The sequence below is a fragment of the Thunnus albacares genome, chromosome 15, assembly GCF_914725855.1.
Source record: "Thunnus albacares chromosome 15, fThuAlb1.1, whole genome shotgun sequence".
Lineage (NCBI taxonomy): Eukaryota > Metazoa > Chordata > Actinopteri > Scombriformes > Scombridae > Thunnus > Thunnus albacares.
In genome coordinates this window covers 4,872,777-4,893,230 of record NC_058120.1, presented here as the reverse complement: position 1 = coordinate 4,893,230, position 20,454 = coordinate 4,872,777, and the positions used below count along the sequence as shown (strand labels likewise).

Below are 20,454 nucleotides of genomic sequence, written 5' to 3'. Positions count from 1 at the left end.
ATTACCATACCATCTCTGGATAATTAATGTGCAGTCAGTGGGCCTGTCGTTCGTTATCGGTCATTCTGATACTGTTCAATTTTCATCTCAGCCTCATGCTTCTCTTAGGGTGCTGGGCTATACTCTGAAGCCCCGCACCCTCCCTCCCTCCCTCGCCATGCTCTGTTTTATAAATCACACACAGGAACCCTGGTCAACGAGTGTCTGCTACTATCTTGCCCGAGGAAAGATGTTATCGTGACGCAACTGTCTCGCGTCCTCTCATTATTCCAACATTAGCCAGACACAGAGGCCATGGAAGGCTCTTGAAATTAACATTTGTGTGGCATTTAAGTCGCAATATATACCTGCTGTGAGTTGTGTGGCATTTAAGGTGTAATATCACCCTGCTGTGAATTAGCATGCTTATTTGTTGCTCTCATCTGATATCTTCCTTATGGGAGGAAATGATTTAACCTAACTAAGTCTGAATATTGTTGCAGTAAAGGATATGATGAGAGGAATAATTAGGATAATAATTAGGAGTTAAATAAGGGAGCTGCAGTCAGACCGCTCTAAATGCCACTGCAATATTTCTGTGACTGCAGCTCTACTCTGTAAGTATACAAGCAGACATCCAGCACATGCAGTACACTGGAATACAGTACTGCAGTCTTTGCAATATATTATTAGCCATATACTTTATGTGTATTTGCCTTTCTGTAGAATCAATAAATATCAATAACTGAAGATATAAGCATGATAAAAACATATATAAAGCCTTCTTGTTTCCTACAGAATGAACCCTTTCTAAAGGCAACAGGCCTCTTTTTTGTAGCTTCCTCTCCCAAGTACTTGCACAGGTTTAAAAATAGGCAGCTTTACCCCAAGCTGCATCGCACGGATGAGATTTGCGGTCCTAACAGGCCATGCAGATTGCCATTACTTATGCCTGACAAGCCTACCCTCTGATGTTTCCATGCTGGCCTATTTTAACAACATAAGCTGCTGCTGCCGCTCCCGCTGCTACCGAGATGCGAATTTCCAAATTGGCTGAAAAAGCTTGTCCTGGGGTTATAGTAAGGTTCCCAGAATGCATGTGGGCTGTCTAGTCTCCAGTACAGGATAGATAGAATACAGAGCCAAACACTGGCAGACAAACATTTTACCTGAGCTTGTTAAATGAGGTAAACATGTCTACACTTGTGGAGATATGGTTTCCAATGGAAGCATGGTGCGCATCTGAGCCGTGTTTGAAAGAACCACTCACCTTTATGGTAGAAAAGCTTCTTCATACCATCAGGAAGCCGGGCTTTACGCTCAACACCGTAGCCATGCCTTGGGCCATGGTCTTCATGGTTATACCTCACCCCGTCTCTCCTGGCAGCTTCAGCCGCCATTTTATCACGCATTGCCTTGGCCCGTTCTGACTCTAGTGCAATGGCCTTTTCCAAAAGGGACAGGTTACCCTTTGTCATGTCAAACACTTCTTCTGATCGGTCCGACGTCACTGAGGCCGTGTCCTCATCAAAGTCTCGGTGGTTGTGGTGATATCGGCCGTCCTGCACGCAACTGGAGAAGGCCTTGGAGCGTGGGCTCAGCTGCTCCTCCAGCTTCATGAGATTGTCCATGTCGGAATAGTTCCTATCAAGTGTCCGCCTGTCCTCCTGGCTATGTTGGAAATCCCCATAGCCGTGATGCTGGGGCTGTTGATTGGCATCCCCGCATGTAAAAAGATTTAGCTGGGGTGGTCCATTTCGGTCAGCAGACTTTGTTTCACTTAGTTTCCGAGCCAGGTCGAAGCATTGGTTCCGTAGGCATTCCAGACTGCTTAAACACACTTCCTCATCACTGTTTTCTATTTGTCCATTACTGGTGGTCTTAACTTGTCCATTACCACCGTTGTGTGCATTTCCTCCATGGGAACAGTCATTCTCGCCCCCATTCTCAGCTGTACCGTCCTCGTACTCCTGTCCATCTAAATTGTCAGACAATACTGCACCGTGACCTTGCGCCAGAAGTTTAAGGGAGTCCACTGTCTCCCTGACCACATCGCTGTCAACGTCCAAACTCAGATCGGCTCTTTGTGTTTCATCCCCTTCCCCCTCTTCCTCTTCCTCCTCTTCCTCCTCCTCCTCTTCATCCTCCTCCTCCTCCTCTTCCTCCTCTTCATCTTCCTCCTCCTCTTCTTCCTCCTCTTCTTCCTCCTCCTCCTCCTCTTCCTCCTCTGCACTGTTAGAAGAGTTGCTGTTCATCTCAGACTCCGTCATAGCACGGTTGGCAGCGTCTTCTGCGATCTTTCCCAGGTTGAGCAGTGACTTGGCCACGAGTTCATCATAGTTCTCGTACTCGTCGTTGTTGTTGTCGTCCTTTTCCGTCATGGGGCCAGATTTGGCATTGCCGCCACCACCTCCACCATCGCCCTCGCCCCCCTCAACACTGCTCATCTGATCGTCCTCTGTTGGAAAGAAAGAACAAACGTCTAGTAATTTCATTTCCGTCATTCTATTTTACTGGCAAATCAGATTTCTGGGCTTGGTCCATCTAAATTGGATAAGGAACTCTTTGCTTCCCCTAATAATTTACTTTGAGAGTCTTAACAGCAGCTTGTGTTCTGAATTGTGAATCAGCACAGGAAGTTAAATATAGCGGTTTGGGAATGTTCCAGAGAAAGATGCTCTTGTAAATGAGAAACTATGAAACTAGGGACTATATCTTGGGCAAGTTTTATTCTTGCCGTAATTCCCTTGATTTCTTTAGAAAGCGATATTTCAAGGTCATTTGATTAATAATATTACTAAAGAATTCTGTAAATAGTTGCAAATGAAATAACATATCAGTTATTTCAGCAGTGTAAATCAAAACACTGTGAGAAAATGAATTGGAGAGATTTTTTTTACAAGTCTAAAATCTGAGAATAATATGATGTTCCATCTGCAACAAGACGAACCCCAGTCGGTTGCTATTCATCGTTTGCTAGTAAAGTTCTTTTTTCATTCAGTCATCAGTATCTTTAGAATTCCTTTCACTGCCTAATTGATTCTGACAGGCTGCAAAAGGTTACTGAACCTCTTCTGTCAGTAATTTCAAGCACTCACTCCTGGAGCACTTCCAATCTCTCCTTTCATATTTCCGCCCTGAACCGCCAAGAGCACATCGCTCACATTGGCGTCACATTTGCCACTTACATTCCTGCAGAGAAAATGAACCCAAAGGCCCCCACACACATGCACAGAAATAATAAATGAGAGTTTCATTTGGTGGGAACGAGTGAATCACAAGACAAAAAAAAAATAATAATAGAAAAAACAGTGAAGTGTAATTGACAGTGATGAAAAGTTAATTATCACTAGGTTCAAAGACTTATCTGCAATCACAATATACACATTGATCTGAACCTGACTGCAGATCAAAGTCACAAATATGAAGAATGCAAAAACATTTGAATATACATTCACAAACAAACATGAATATTATACAATTACATCTATTCTACATAGACTATACAAATATTTAAGCACTTACAGTACATGTACTGTATAAACAGCCATACTGACTTTCCTTCACTCAAATATTGTACATACACACATACTCACACTCCAATCTAATGAGAGCAACACAATATTGGTGCTTGGGGGTTGGGGGCTTTAGAGCGAGAAGAGGGAACAGTCACGAATGACCAGGCACATATTTTGACAGTGGAAGGCTTCTAACAGCAACCTCTTGCACCAGGGGTTTAATTTTTGATGGTATGAAACATGGCACAGGGAAGCAATTTGAAGAGCAATCAAGGTACACAAAAGGGATATGGAAGCGAAACAGATTAAGGAGGGAACAGAGAGACTGTCCTGCCCTGAATTGGCTTTGGATTAGCTACAGAGATGTGCATGCCACTGACAAACACAGGGAAGCTCCAGAGTGTCACCTCTATTACATTTAGGAGATTGGAATCTACCCAGCGGCCATCCAGTACTGCTGTCTTGGGGCGAACGGGGAACATGGAAATGACGCGTATGGAAAAATTTTTCTGCCTGTCTTAGGAAAAATGCTTCAGATTAAAAATGCTGTGAAATCCTTCTCTTACATTAATAGAGCTAAATGATGAGAAGAATTTGGAGAACACATCAGGAATACCTGCCAGTGATAACAACATGTACTGTGGCTTGTGTATAAGACTTATTAACAGTACATGGTAATCAGCTACTACCCATAGAAAGAGAGGCTGTTGACAGGCTGAACAGACAGTGGCAACCGTCCACTGTCTCAGTGTTGAGGCATCGGCTGTGGGCTCTAATGAACACCAGTCAGTAGAGATGTTTTCACATGTCTGCAAGACAATAAGAGCACGGCTGCTGAGATGCCACATCAACACTTTGGGTGGGTAGAGCTGTGCACCAAACAGGGTTAACACACTCCTCTCTCAGAGCTTCACTCTTAATTGGACTTGAAGGCACTGTCAGGTCCAATTGTGATGTGGGGGTGCAAAACAGAATCTGCTGGAGAGAAACCTGCCAAATCTGGTGTTGGGCACGTCAGGGGTGGGAAGAGGAGATAACATATGGGGCAGGAGTTTCTCAAATCCCAGTCCCAAAATTAGGTGGTATTTTTGTATCATGTCTTTAGGAAAGACATAATTAAAGCAATGCTTTGATTGTCAACAGCTCTAATATTCATAAGATTTAATACTAGTGAAGGGAAAGGCAACTAAGTGTTCTTTTGTGATTAAAAAAAGATTAATTTGTTTGTAGTCTCTCTGTAGTTTACAAAAAAAATCGTGGCTCCAGTTTTAGCAGTTTAGCATGATTCATCTTCAATTTAGGCTCTGATACTTCTGACAAAAGGTCTTAGAGAGGGTTAAAATATTTCAGTGGGAAATAACTGAAAAGGATGGCCCAGCTGATTTTAGCCATCAACTTCACTAATTTCCCTGTAATTAAAAAATCCTAAATATATTTAAAAGGAGCTCTATGAAAAATCAAGAAAGTAAGGAACAAGCTGATGTTCACAAATAATTTGGTGCCAGCGCACCTCTCCTCCACTGCTAGTGGGTTTAAACTACAGTAGCAGTACAGTAAAGGCTTTGAAAATGAGTACATGCAGTATAAAAGTAAAATGTGTAAATGAATGAATTAATGAATAACATAAACAAAAAATATCAAAGGAATAACCGATCACAGCCATGCTGAAGTTTCAGTATGTTGTTACAGAGCTTTCATCTCATTCCAATGCAAAACACAATCAGTGTTTGAGCATCATGTCCAACTGCCCCAAACTACTGCATTCAGCCCATCAAATATGGAAATATAAACCACAGATATGCAAATGTTGCACTTGAAAAATAGTGTTTTTTTAAAGACTGGGAAATATTTGAAATTCTAAATAGTTGTAGTTTCCTGGTGTGAATGTCATGTAATTACAACAAGATGAGAAAGTGTTCTCACCTTGTCCTTGACTCTGCTCCCCTTCTTCCTCCTCCCCCTCTTCATAGTGCACCTCCTCTACCGCTTCCTCCTCCTCCTCCTCCTCTGCCTCCTCCACCCTCTCCTCATCGCCCTCCTCCTCCTCTTCTTGCTCCACCTCTACCTCCTCTTCTTCTTCCTCCTCCTCTTCCTCACCGTCCGCGTCCCCTCTCTCCACCTCGCCTTCTTCGTGCTCCATTTGCTCCTCGTTGTAGTCCATGTAGCCCTCCACTTCCTCCTCCTCCTCCTCTTCCTCCTCCACCTCTCCCTCTTCCTCCTCCTCTACGGCGCCTTCCTCCTCCTCTTCCTCCCTGTCGTCCATCTCCTCCGTCCCGTCTGTCTCGTAGCACTCCTCCATTGTGGAGTTGTCCATGTCATCTAGGTAGGTGCTCCTCTTGGGGGAGGTTTCCAGGGTTTGTCTGTCTAGACTCTTTCTCTTCTTGGCCAGAGGGCAGCCGTACACACTGCAGAGGAGAGATAAGAGGGCAGTCGTTAGCCGTTAGCCTCACCTGGCCATAATGTTCATTTGGGCCTCTGTGTCAAGGTGCTGTGGTTTACAAACTAAATTTGCAAGCAATACAGTGCACACAGCAGCACTGTAACAAGAGACTCAATGCTTCTCAAATTCTTCTGCTGGGAAAAATATCAAAGTTTCTTTACCAACCTTAATTAGACATGTACTCATTAACTATTGAGCAATTATAATAAAATGCTCCATTTCTTCTAGAAAACAGTTACAAGGGGATAAAATCGCTATCTTTGAAACAAACAAAGCAGAAGATTTAGTTTATTTTCACATTCATTTATATTCAGGTAACATCAATTTGTTCTTCAGGCAAAAGAAAATCACGGTGCATGCTCTGCAAACACTTTGTACCAGACTGATATGCCCTTGTTCTGACGTGAACTGAGTGTAGGAAAACACAACTGCTCATCTGGAATTGACTATAAGAGGGAAAAGACAACCTGTAGCCTGATTAATTGAATCTTGCCAAAGCACCTCAGGTTTTAATGTATTCTCTGGCTCCCCTCGGCAGCAGGGGGACAGATCCTAATCTGATAATCTGATAATCTGTGTATTCGCTCAGGCTATTGATCACAGGGGCTTAATCCCTTTCACTCATCAAACCTCTGAGAGCCCCAAGCTGCTACCTGGCCCCTCAATGTAAGATGCATGTGTGTGACTTTAGAATGAGTCTTGCTGTTTGTACATTCACATATGAGTGTGTGTATGTGTGTGTGGCTGTGTGCACACAATTTGATACAGTTGAACAAAAGTGCCCATACAGTCAGAACTATGATGAGCTCTGCTGAGTGTTTTGGCCATCAAATAAACCCCCTTTCCAGGCTGGAGTGTAAGGGAGCTAAACACGCTTTGGGCATGTTCACTCGGCTGTGAAATATCCCTGGCTCCTATTTTTACAACCTCTGGATGTTTCCCCGGCTCCGCACTACTTAGAGTAAGACCTGATGTGAATGAATGGCACAAGAATGTGCGCGAGAGTAAAGAAATGGTAGTTGTTAGTCAGTGTGTGCTGCTTTTGTGGAGGAGCGGCTATGAGAAAGGCTCATCGCAGTAGTTAGGTGCTAATGGTCTATTGTAGGATGGTGGATTGCAGTCTTAGAAACCGATTTCTCTCCTTTCTTCTTCTCTGTTTTTCATGTCTGTGTGTCCCACAGTCCAATATCCTATCCATCCTGCTCTCTCTCTCTCTCTCGCTCTCCCTCTCTGCTAAGTCCCGGGCGTCCATCAGTCAGTCAGGGTCCAGTCAGCTGGCAGGCTCAATCTCACCCAGCCCAGGGATTCCTTAATGGTCTGACCCCCTGCACCCCCCGCAACCAGGGGCCTCATTTCATTAATCTGAGCCCACATGGAAACTCATTCCCTGCCTGACAGCCAGACCTCTCCCCCAGGGCAGTGTGAGGGTCTGCGGGACAGTGAGGGAGGGGTGTGTGTGCTGCGGCACTGTGATCAATAGTGCTTGTGACCAAACATCTCAAAAGCACATTAAAATGCCACTCATCCTGGCCCCTCCGTTCCAGGGCCCTCTCCAAATAAATCAAGGGCCGGTCCCAGCAGGTTAGCGGCTGCCAAGGCAGGCGGGCTGGCAGGAGAGGAGGATAGGTGAGTGGGAGGAAGGAGGGGGAGCAGGGATGGAGAGGGAGAGGATGAAGTGGTGTGGGAATGGCAGATAGAAACAGGGCTATACCATCTCTCTCTCCTTCTCTGTCTCCTGGTCCTGCCTTCCTTTATCTTAACAATATAGCAGTCTTAAGGCAGCACTGCTGTCAAGCACTGAGCCCAAGCAGAGCTCAGCGGCTGACAGGTATTAATGCGACTACACCTGAATCACTCTAAAAAAAAAAAAAAAGTCATTGAATTGCTATAATTGCTTTGCAACATCAGCTAATGGATACCAAATAATAAATGCTGGGTTGTGTAGTTTTTCATTGTATATTTAAAAGGAGTCAAGTGCACTTCATTGTTTTGGGTCAGGATTGTACAAACAAATAGGCCTTTTGATAGCGGAGAGCGAACATGCTTTAAAACCTGACGACGCTAAACGTTCCACCTACAGTGGCTCACCAGCCCTCACATATTTGTCTCTACTTTAAAAGCTCATGCTCATTTAAGGCTACTGCAGAGCATCTTATGTAAATGACTTTTAATCACATTCGTGTTAAGAGGCGTTGCATACAGAACAACTTGGGTCTCAGGTGTCCTCCCGTCCCTGAGCTGTCAGGTTGTTGTGACACTGTGAGAGGTGTGTTTGCCCCGACTCTCCTAAGCCTCATGATGACTAAGCCCCAGGAAGAACCCACAGCTCCACCATCCCACATTCCCTGGCTCTGTCACTGTGTGACCTTGGCTACAACATTCGTCATCACAGGCGCCGCATCCCACTCACTGCGCTTGGCAATTAAAATTCCAGAAATAATTAGGTGGCATTTAAATTAAAAAAGAAAATAAATTCCACAGGCATTGTGCTGAGAGAAGAAGGAGAAGAGAAAATACTGTAGTATTCTACGTTTCCCTTTGCTTTGTCCCCTGGCAGAATCACAAAATCCTCCAAGAGGAGTGTGTGTATGAGAGGTAGCAATCAAAGAAGAAAAGAGCTTCAGATCACAAAAAGACCACTTCATATTTTATGGAGTGGGCATCCTCAGCATTATAAGATGGAACAAATTCTATTACAGTGTGAACAAGTGGCCCTTTAATGCAGAAAAAAACCATCTGGAAGCGTTACAGTGAGGGCCCCATTTCTGGAGCATTAATGTGAGGCAGAAGAGTGGAGAGGCAGGAGAAGGAGAGCTCCCATTTGGCTAATTTTGGGCGACAGTTGAGCGACTGCTGGAATGCGACAGCGTTCCACGGCGCCTTTATTAGCAGTCATATTAGCGGCTGTTCTCAGCAGGGGCAAAAGCTTTAGCCAGTCATTAGCATCACACGCTATTTGTCTCCCTGACACAGGGATGAGGCTGCTGTTGCCTCTTCCTCCTCTCACTGCTGCTTTTACCTCCCTCTCCCTCTCGTCATCTACTCCTGTCACCTAATATTCTCACATCATATTCCTCACTCCCTGTTCTCACCCATCATAACCTCACCTGCTCCTTTTCCTCCCATGCATCCACTTTCTCCACCTCCTCTGTATATACAGTATCTTAGAGTATATATTACCTGAATCCTTCTCTAACACCAATTTCTCCCTATATTTCTTCCACTTACTCTTTCCACCTTTTTTTTCATTTTCTGCTATCTCTCCCACCACCTCAGCTCATTGTTGTCTCTCTGCAGAGCAGACTAGAGATGGAGGGAATGCACCACCTCTGGCTGTGCCCCCTATCCAGCAGGAGGATCTATAGACACGTGTGGCAGAGCCCGTCTCCATGGTGATACCCTCCAGAAATCCATGAGGGATTTGCCATCCTCACAGCCAGCCAGTGAGGAAAAATGAGAGAGAAAGACAGGCAGGGAGAGAAAATGAGAGGTGGGGAGGAAAATAGAGGCTATAGGAGTGAGACAGACAGGAGAATGTATGTTTTTGTGCATGTTTGCATGTGTGTATATACCTCTTTTGTGTGTGCGCAAAATTGGGAGATATATAGTAGAGGAGTTGAAAAGAAAAGGTGAAGTGTGTGTGTGTGTGTGTGTGTGTGTGTGTGTGTGTGTGTGGTGTGTGTGTGTGTGAAAGAGGAGAGAGGATCATTTCAGAGCTGTCAGGCTTCTCCCGCTAGCAGGGGAGAACAAAAGACAGTGTCTTGGTGCAGGAGGCTCAGCGCATGGCAGACGCTGCAATTTGGGGCGTTTTCTGGCGGCTCAGGCTCCAGCTCGCATATCAGCTGCTATAGCTGACACACACACACACACACACACGCACGCGCACGTGCGCACACACACAAAAGGCAGAATGACTGTCAGTTTGTCCTGAAACTCATGAAATATTACTTCATAGCTGTGGTGTTGAAATAATCCTCAGTGTCAGTGAAACTTATATGATGTTTGTGTGTAAGTGAGTGTTTCTGTTCTGAAATTACATGTCCACTTGAGTCTTCATAATACAAGCCACATGTAAGTATAATCTTCTCATGTTTGGCTACATATTCCAACATGTCCATGTTTGCAAAGATAACAAAGCAGTAACAACACGGATTCCTTGGCAATACAATGGTTTATATGTTTTAGACAGTGAGTGCAGTAGTGAAGATGCTACGAGGCATCAATACCCAACAGCAAGCTATTCAGCTCACTGGTTCAATAAGCCTGTTGTTGCCTATTCACTGCTCCAGCCCTAACATTTGTAGCCTGCAGCTAATGAACCAAGTCTCAACTTTAGTCAAATACTCTCCCCCTTGCGTTGCTTTGACTCTTGCTGTTAACTCTTGCACTTGTTCTTATCCATGCCACTGTCAGTATCCTGATACCCTACTGTCTGTCTCGTCTCTTCTTTATCCCGAGCCCAGGAAGAGCCTTGGAGTCTGCGCTAAGCCTCTAAGTCTAAACATGACTGAGTTACAGTACAGTGGCTAGCAACGACTCTAGTGGGCAGCTCACATGATCTGAACAACATCTTTCTACCTTTTATCCTCTCTCACTGAACCTTTCTAAGACCTCAGCTGCTCCCCTTTACCTCCTTTTGTCCATATCTGCCAACTACCAAGCCTCATGCTTGGAGGAAAACACCTCCTCACGTGCTGTTTGTGCACCTTGCTGATACTGTCCCCATCAAGCAGTGTAGTAGTGTAGTTGGTGGGGGAAGTGGGATGGAGCTGAGTGCATTAAAGATGGATTGAGACAGGTCAGGGCTGCTCAGATAGAGGGTCGTTTTGTTTTTGTTGCAGCACCAGATGAGATGCCAAAATACCTCTGTAGCTTTTGTGATATGATATGAAGGATGAAAGAAATTCAGAGCTTGAATCTAAAATTGTACCTCATGATCAGTATTTATGATGTATATTGAACACACAATACAAGGATTTAGTATGTAACATTTGTGTTTACCAACTCCTTGAACTGACTGTAATACAGAAATTGGGGATCTGATCTGGTAGAAGATGGATCTGGTAGAATATTGATATGTGTATTATACAAGGCATTTTGCATAATTTGGTAGAGGAAGTCCTGAGCAGCAAAGCTCATCGGGCAGCAGATTCTGGGGGCGTAATGCGGCTATCTGTCATCCTGCAGCTAAATTCACTCCTGGATTAGCCAGGTAAGGAGTCTCTCCACCAGCGTAATGACTTCAATCAATCACACAAACCCAGAGACACACACAGAGAAGCCAGCTAGTTAGCTGCTAGCCCAGCAGCCATTTTGGAAAAGGATTTCCTTCCTCTAGCTTGTTCATTTGTCTGTGTAAGCTACAGTGGAGACTGTCACAATAGTTGCTTATTTGAATGAGCTGTGGGTAAATGAAAAGAATGAGGTAAATTAGATTGTGAGTGCAGATGATACTTTCTCCCTTCACGTTAGTTTTTGCTTCTCCTACTGAAAAACTCATCACCAGTTTATTTAGTCATGATTCTGAGAATCATGTATATAGTTGAAATGTACTACTGAATAAAGGTTGCAATGAATATTTTCATTATTAATTGTTCTGCTTATTATTTCCTCAATGAATAATCATTTGTTCTAGAATATCACAATTTTCTAAAGTCCAAGGTGATATCTTCATGTTGCTGTTGTCGTCCAACAGTCCGAAACCCAAAGATACTCAAATTGTGATCACATAGAATCAAGAAAAGCAGCAAAAATCCTTAAATTTCAGGAGCTATGATTAGGAAACATTTGTAATTTGTGCTTGAAAAATGACAAATGATAGATGATGAATGAATATTTGCAGATGAATTCTCTGTCCACTGACTAATCAGTTAATCGACTAATTGTTTCAGCCCTGAAAACAAACAAAATAAAAATGTAAACATCTAAAGGAAAAGTCTGGAAATATTCTACATTTTTCTTATTGTTAACAAATCCTATGAAAAGATGAAAACCAGCAACTAACCTGATTCTACTGACAAGTGTTTCCTCTGTAGACAAAGCCAGACACTATATGTCTTATTCTCATAGTTCCTACAGGGTTGCACTGGGAATAAATGGGCTTGGGGCTGAGAGCCACAGACCAGCTGGGGAAGTGGGAACATACTGAGAAATGAACTAATGCATTGTTGGTTTTGGTATTTTCATGTAATTTGTTGACAAAAACGAAAAAGCTGAATATGACCAGCCTTCTCCTTTACCGTAATTCTAGCATATAGAATGAAGCGCCTGCTCTTACTGTGTTGCATTGTGATTCCCACTCTGTGTCATGTTTACCAGGCTCCATCTCCCTAGCAGAGGAGGACGGCATTTTGACATTGATGTAATTTAGTTGGCAGCTGCTCTGAGGGGAGGGCTGGCCTGGGGTCGGTGGGTGGGAGGGGGGTATGGGATCAGGGAGGGCTTGTGGGGGTTCAGGGGTTAGAGGTCAGAATGTGCTGGGCCTGGAGCTGGCCCTAAGCAGCTGCCCGCCCCCTCACCCACCCCCACCTCCCCCCTTTATGCCCACGTCCCCCTGGCACGCTCCGCACTCACAGCACATGATCTGTTATTCCCTTTGATGTCTTTCCTCGGGGAGGTGGTTATAAAAAAAGAAAAAGAAAAAAAAGAAGAGGATGAAAAAAAAAAAAGCGTAAACACCACCTGTTTATCTGACGCTGGGTAATGTCGGAAAGGTAGTTTGCAGGCTTGTCATAATATGCACAGGAGGCAAATAAAGGGGAAAAATTACAAAGGGAAAAAATAAACAAATGGCATCAGAGAGGAAGGCATGACGAGGGAAGCCGCATGAGCATGCCACTGTAAATTTGGTGGCCCTGGTTTTGAAATGCTTTCAAAGTGTGTTTTAAATTGCATTAGAGGTTTATGTGAGGACAGAATGTGCAGAAAGAAAAAAAAACTCTATTAATCTTTAATGTGCTAAGGACTGTGATGTAGACAATACAGTATTGTTACAATATACTATTATTACATTACATTGATTGCAGGGGTACAAGACAAGGACCGATCTCTGTCCAGCTTCATCATACTGTTGAAATGATAACAATGGAATCACAACCACACTGAAATGAACCCCAATGCTCCACATGCTGTCTAAAGTGTATAAGCTAATGACAGAGCTGACAGATCCAACCAACTCTGTTCTTTTCACCCTCAGCCCACACTGCCTTTTTGGTGATATAAAGCTTTCCCATTAAATATGGAAATTTCCGTTTCGGTGACAGATACTTCACAGGGGGGGGTTGATGGCAGAGACGGTGTTTTTTTGGAAGGGGAAGTGGCAGATTTTGATTAATGCGACCTTATCTGGTTCTGCACATGGAGGCAGAGGGGTTGCTGAGCTTGGCGGGGGTGGATGGCTGCCTGTTCTCTTCTTCTTTTTCCAGTCCTATTTCTCTCCTCTATTTGAAATGGTTTCACTCACTTGCTGTTTCTGCTTCTGCCTTCTCTCCATTTTCACCCTTTTGTGGTTAGTGCACTCATCCTTTATCTCTGTTATAATGTAAGCTTTGCTTTAACATCTTGTAGTCACACTATTCTTTAACTTCATATGGCCTTCTGATAATTCTGTCTGATTTTCTTCTTCACCCCCTGCCCCCTCTTCACCTCCTCAGTCTCTTCATCTCTATATCCCCACTTCCTTTTCCTATCCCACTTAGACATTTCCCCACTTCTGTTAAAACTGCTCATCACACTACTGCTCCAACTTATCTTCAATTTCCATATCCTTAACTTATACATATATCTTCCCCTCTCCTCTCCTCTCCTCTCCTCTCCTCTCCTCTCCTCTCCTCTCCTCTCCTTTCTGTTTCCGTTTTTTTTTTCTATCACTGCCTTTTCCCCTGTGTTCTCCATCAGTCCGTTGTGCATGATCTGGTAAGCTTTCTTAACACTTTTACTCAGTGTTGGCCAAGTGATCGGTGGTTTTGTCAGGTGGTTTTCGGGAGGAATAGTGTCCTCCACCTCCGTCTATCCAGCACGGAGTAAGGATAGTCCCACCGGATAGTAACGTTACCGTGGAGGAGGTTCTGTTGGCTGTCTGTGAGCAGGTAGAACACAATAAACTATCTTTTGCATCAAGAATGAAGAAAGCAGTGGTTATGGCCTTGAAAGATAAGCCTCATGTTTATCATCTGATAGAGAGTGGCATGTTTATCAGGGACATATTTGTGCAGGTCTCCCCGTTGTCAGTTCCCTCCACACGGATTACAGTATCCAGTAGTCTGCCATTTATACCTAATGAGTTGTTAGAGAACGAGCTCCGTAGGTAAATTTACCAGTGGATTTAAAACAGTGAGTTTGGGATGTAAGGATCCCAAACTGAAGCACGTGCAGTCTCTGAGGCAGCAGGTGTTCATATTCCTGAACCCGCCTATACAAACACTGGAGATGTCTTTCATAGTAAAGCATGTTGATGGCTCTTATATGGTGTATGCCAGCTCAAACAGTTGAAACGTTTCAAGTGTAGAGATGTGGGACACAAACGCTTTGCCTGTCCCCATAAACAGCACGCGGCTGCTCACTCCACCAATACAATGGGTGGCTCTGCTCACCACAAGGCAGCAGCTGGCGTCGCTTCTGGGAGTGTGGCGGTGGATCATGGTGTTGCAGGCACAGAAGCCGTTGCCATTCTGAGAATAATGACTTAGGTAGGGAGGAACAGAGCCAGCCTGAGAAGCAACAGGTTTCTGTGGCTGCAGAGAACCTGAGCAGCTCTTAGTCTGCAGGCACTGAAGTACAATCACAGTCAGCAGAAAATGTTGAGGAAGCAGCTTCCACAATTTCTGCAGGCAGAGGTCACACGGTGATCACCAATGAAGGACAGGGTGTGTTCAATAACCAGGTATCATGTGAAGGAGAAGACGTGAAGTATGACTCTGAGTCAGATACGGTGTCTATTGGTGAAACTTTTAACACAGAAGGAAAACAGATCTCTATTCTTTAGAGGAAATAGATCAATTTCTGGATGAAACATTCAAAAAGTCTGTTACAGTGAATGATTACTTCAGCGACACTGGCAAGTTAATCATATTTGTTGAATGGTCGGTTTTCACCTCTTGGATGAAAAGAAACGCTCCCGCCTCAAATAGCATATCACAACTCTGCAAAAAGCAGACTAGGAAGTAACATGATCGTGTATCACACAGTGTTTTCCTCTTTTTACTGTTCTCTACTTGTTTTATCTTGTCTGTTTCTCTTTTCTGACCTCTCTATGCAGAGCCTCAAAATAGGGTCTTCGAACATTAATGGTGGGAGAGACAGGCACAAAAGGGCATTAATCCCTTAAGTCTTTACTCAAAAAAGGATTGATGTGTTGTTTTTGCAAGAGACATATACTAATCCAACAGACAAGATAGATTGGGGCTTATGGTGGGAGGGTTTGTGTGCCCTTAGCCATGGCACTAACCTTAGTGCAGGCAGGGGTAGCTGTTCTGTTTAGAGCAACTGCAAATGCAACTGTTTTATTTTCCACTGAAGTGGTGAAGGGTCAGCTGTTGATTGTCAGGGCAGAAATAGAGAGCTCAGTATTCTGCTTTATTAACATATACGCCCCAAATCAAGGAACAGAGATTAGGTTTTTTTCACCCTGCTAAAAAATGAGCTAAGGAATTACCGTCAGGATCAATTCATCATTGGTGGGGATTTCAACTGTCAACACTCTAGACTTTACTTTGGACAGTACAAGTGAGGAACCCCATCCACAATCATCTCAGAGCCTTAACAGTATCATCGCACACCTGGGTCTGTAAGACACATGGAGGGTCAAGCATATGCAGTCCAGACAATACACATGGGTGAGGGGCAGCAATAACAGGCTAAGTGCAGCCAGACTGGACAGGATCAACATTTCCCAAAGTCTCAGCTCCAGATTAGTTCACAGTAACATTTGTCCAGTTGGCTTCACTGACCACCACTTTGTCAGCATAGGCTTGATCATTTCGCCAGGTGAAAGGGTTAAGTCCTACAAACTCCTGAGAAACAATACCTTCTGCCAGAGCTCTGAGTGCTTTTAGTTGATTTTAGTTATTGAAGCCATGGTGGGAGGTTGGTAAGGCACTCATTTGAATTTTACCCGCAGTACACCTCCCATTCCACCGCTAAGATCAAGGAACTTGAAGCCAAGACTAGGAATATTTAAGAGGGGTTATATAGAGATTTGGATCCCACTACGGGTTATCTGCTGCAGGAGAAGAGGTTGGTATTGAACTTCTTCCTGTGGAGAAAGTGAGGGAAGCTCTTGTCAGGTCTCACTTCCTCCAGCTAAAGGACATGGATGGCCTGAGTGCTTTCTATTTCAATCTGGAGAGATCGGTGGCACAGAGGAAGCAGATGACTTGCCTTAAGCTTCCAAGAGGCAGAGTGACCACAAGCCTGGTCGAGATGAGGAGCCATGCGATGGACTTATATGTTGATCTCTTTGAGGCAGAACAATGCAGCATGGAGTTCCGTGAGGAGCTCCTGGAAAGGCTTCCTCAGGTCAGCCCAGAAGAGAAAGATGCTCTGGGCTGTGAGCTGAATCTGAAGGAATTGACAGTTGCTGTCAACCAGATGGCATCAGGACGGGCACCAGGGATTGATAGTCTCAATACTTACTTTTATAAGCATTTCTGAAATACCCTTGGACTTGATTTACATGGTGTTTTGTTGTCAGTGAGCAGTGCTTTCTCTGCTGCACAAGAAAGGACCTGGCCTTAGTTAAGAACTGGAGGCCAGTTGCCCTCCTCTGTACAGACTATAAGATAATTTCCAGAGCCTTGTCAAATAGACTTAAGGACATCCTGGAAATAATTGTACTGTACATACAGATCAAACCTATTGTGTAACTGAAAGGACAATAACGGACAACATTTTCCTTATTTGAGATGTTATTGATGTGTGTAGGTCTTGTGACGTTAATTTTGGTATTGTCTCTTTGGACCAGGAGAAACCTTTTGACAGGTGTATTTGTTTTCTGAACTTAGGGCTTTTGGTATTGGTGATGGCTTTTCTGGCTTGGGTTGGTTTATTGTATAGTTGTGCTCAATGTGTGGTGAAGATGGGGGCAGGGTTGAGTCAGCCAATCCCTGTACAGTGAGGGATAAGACAGGGTTTATTTATCTCAGGTCAACTATATACAGTAGCTTAGCTATTGAGCCCTTGCTGTGCAGGTTGAGTGGTTGGCTCAATGGTCTCTCACTGTCCGGGTCCTCCAATCTTGATCGTAAAATTTCCTTCCTATCTTGACCTACTGTTTCTGATGTTAATATTTCTGTCACCAGCCCCTCCTTCGGGGCTGGAAGTATTTTAGGGCACCGAAGGCTTTCATATACAGAACCGGGAGGGGCTAAAGGAGAAAGTGTGTGCTTGGCTGTCTAAATGGAAATGGTTACCCATGCCCAGTTGTCATATAGGGGAGTTCTGGTTGCCAATAACTTAGTCACCTCAACTCTGTGGCACAGACTCATTGCTCTGACAAGAGGCCTAACAGAGGACAGTCAGAGAACAATTCTGGACTTTTTCTGTTCTGGCCAGCACTGGGTGCGGGCAGCAGCCCTCTACCTGTCTGTGGCTGAAGGGGGGCAGGGACTGATCAACATCCAGTCCAAAATCACCTTATTTAGACTCCAGACTGCACAAAGACTGCTCTACAACTGTAGTCCGAGATGGTTCAATACAGCCAAACTGCTGCTGAGGAGAACTGGTCACTTGGGCTATAATAAACAGCTTTTCCTCTTACAACCCAAGGGCATGGACCTTACTGGACTGATACCTTTGTACAGCTCTGTACTGCAGGCATGGCAGCAATGAGATTCCAGGCATGCACTTGTTTGAGGAACCTTTGTTTGTTAACAACCTCATTAAGATTCAAACACTGCAGTCTGCCAGCCTGTGAGCCAATCTCAGAGAGGCGGGCTGCACCAAACTGGGCCATCTGATGAAGGTGATGGCAACATCTGTGGACACCCTGAGAGAGAACAGCAACATCACCTCTATCAGGCTGATCAACAGAGTGGTGGAGAAAGTCTGTGCTGCCCTGCCACAATCCCTGAGAGCATTTGCAGAAAACCATACTCTGTGTGACCAAGGGAGTGTTTTCCTCTCTGTCTATTGCCCCAGCTGTGGGGGAGTGGCAGTGAGGACGAGGTCAGCTGCTGACTTTCACAACCCCCCCACTTGGACAAGTTTCAGGCTGCAGGGAAAAAAGCAGTCCAAATCTGTGTTAAGGTTCTGAACCTGCACTCTTTGGCAGGGATGAAGGAGTTGAGGTGGACTGAGTTTTTTGGTCCAGACGTTCCCCTGAAAGGCAGCTGGCAGTCCTTGTAGAAGTTGCCCATTGAAAAGCAGACAGCAGATCTCCAGTGGAGGGTTGTACATGGGACAATAGCTACAAACAGATTCAGAGTGCACCTGAATCCAGAACTGGGGGAGAAGTGTATTTTCTGCTCTAAGATTGGGACCCTGGTACATTTATTTGTTCACTGTCCTTGACTGTCAGCACTGTTTGAGCTTTTAAGAAGGTGGTTTCAGGGTCTCAGGAGGATTTTTCTTTTGGTTTGTTTATTTTTGGCCTGAAATACTGTGCTAAGAAGACGATTGTACATTGGTGAACTTTTTATCTGGTTCTGCCAAGTTGGCCATCTGGCTGACACACAGGAACCAGGCTTAAAATGCCAGCAGTGTGGAGCTAGTACTGGTTCTGGAGGGACTGCTGAGGCCCAACTGAGGGTGGAACTTGCTTATAACGTGTTTCTGTGTTTGGTTGACAGGTTTTGTCGTATTTTACGATTGTTTTCCTTTTTTCCCTTAAGTGAGGATGTGACAGTGATCTGGTTTCTCCTTGCAATGGTTCAATAAAGGGACTTTGAAAACCAAACCGCTCTCCTCTCCTCTCTTCTCCTCCTCCCCTCCCTTCCCCTCTCCTCTCCTCTCCTCTCCTCTCCTCTCCTCTCCTCTCCTCTCCTCTCCTCTCCTCTCCTCTCCTCTCCTCTCCTCTCCTCTTCTCTCCTCTCCTCTCCTCTCTTCTCCTGCCAGGCAGAGAGTGAGGTGCAGCGGTGCCTCTCCCCCTGTCTCTCCATCACCACCTGGCCCAGTTCCAATGCTTTTAGTGAGAGCTATCTGTCAAGCTATGAATAATACAGGCCCAAGGCTGGCGTTAGCTTGCTAGCTAGCTATGTGGAATCCAAATGAGGTCTACAGCAGGAAGAGAGCACTTGACTTTTAGCTTGCTACCACGCTGTCCCTACCAAGACAGGCAATTACTCAGCCCACAGCCCCAGCTGCAGTCGTGGCAATCATAAACGCAACCCCTCACATCTCTGCCTGAAAACACACACACACACACACACACGCGCACACACACGCGCACACACACACACACACACACACACACACACACACACACACACACACACACACACACACACACACACACACACACACACACATACTTGTACAAGCAGACACGCATACCCCATCTCCTGGTCCAAATAACACCAAAATTGTCAATGTGCAAAAACACAAAGTCTATACAACATTTTTGCCATACATGACAGAAAAATCCATAGTACGCTATCTTGTCTGGCAGAGAAAAGATAAAAGTGTTTACATTCAGAAGAGCAGAGAATAAATGAATAGCTCAACATATTTTTTAACAGAGGATAGAGGAAAATGATAAAATCAGAGCATTGATTGTAGGTGGAATACTAGTCCATCTACAAGATATATAACCCTGCTAAGTAAACAAATTATGAGAAAGAGATATTTTATTGCTGAGAGGAAAAGTTGCACCTGTTTGTTCCCAACATAACTCATAATCTTTCGCCACTGTAGTTTAAATAAAGAAAGAGAATGGTAAACGTAAGTTAAATGTTTAGTAATGCAAACTGACACTGAAGGCACTCTTTCTGTCATTCTGGTAGTCTGGCAGTATTTAAGACACCACTGAGTTACAATGATCTATTAATCAACAGTGGAGTTACTTCATCATCTCTTATCTGTTGATTAACAGGAGACACGTTGTCCACCTTTATCACACTTGTTCCACGGTTATGGCAGAAGGCTGAGAGGGCTATCACATGTATCAGGCATATGACACATGTATGGTTGCGTAATTAGCTTTGCACCGAGGCATCCTTTGGTGACTGTTAACCCATCCATCATTGCTACTAATCATTCGTTGGTGGAGTGTGGGATGTAATTACAGAGTGCTAGGCAACGACAGGCTTCACAGGTAAAAATAGTCATACAGGATGAGAGACTTCTGCATGTGTTTGGCATGTGGGATGTGTGCACAAGGTGTATGTGTGTGTGTATGTGTGTGTGTGGCTGTGGGTGTGTGCGTATGCATGCCTGCGTGTATTGTGGTAATGAGCTCTAGTTAGTGATGCTCCAGAGTGTCTTATTAACAAATAATAACAGCACTCCTTTGTTTTTTACCTCTCCTCCCATCTATTATTCACACTTCACAGATTTACTCATGATTCATTTATAGGAGCATCT

At 44.4% G+C, this 20,454-nt stretch overlaps 1 protein-coding gene across 2 annotated transcripts in view; it reads right to left on the bottom strand.

Annotated features, from left to right (window-relative positions):
* The window catches only part of myt1lb (myelin transcription factor 1-like, b), a 143,745-nt gene that overhangs the window by 26,619 nt on the left and 96,672 nt on the right, over positions 1 to 20,454 (bottom strand). For both annotated transcript variants that reach the window (XM_044375586.1, XM_044375587.1), the window contains 2 exons: positions 5,421 to 5,902; positions 1,250 to 2,437 (listed from right to left, as the gene is read on the bottom strand). In XM_044375586.1, the coding sequence (XP_044231521.1) occupies positions 1,250 to 2,437; positions 5,421 to 5,902 (1,670 nt within the window). The remainder of the gene's footprint in view (positions 1 to 1,249; positions 2,438 to 5,420; positions 5,903 to 20,454) is intronic.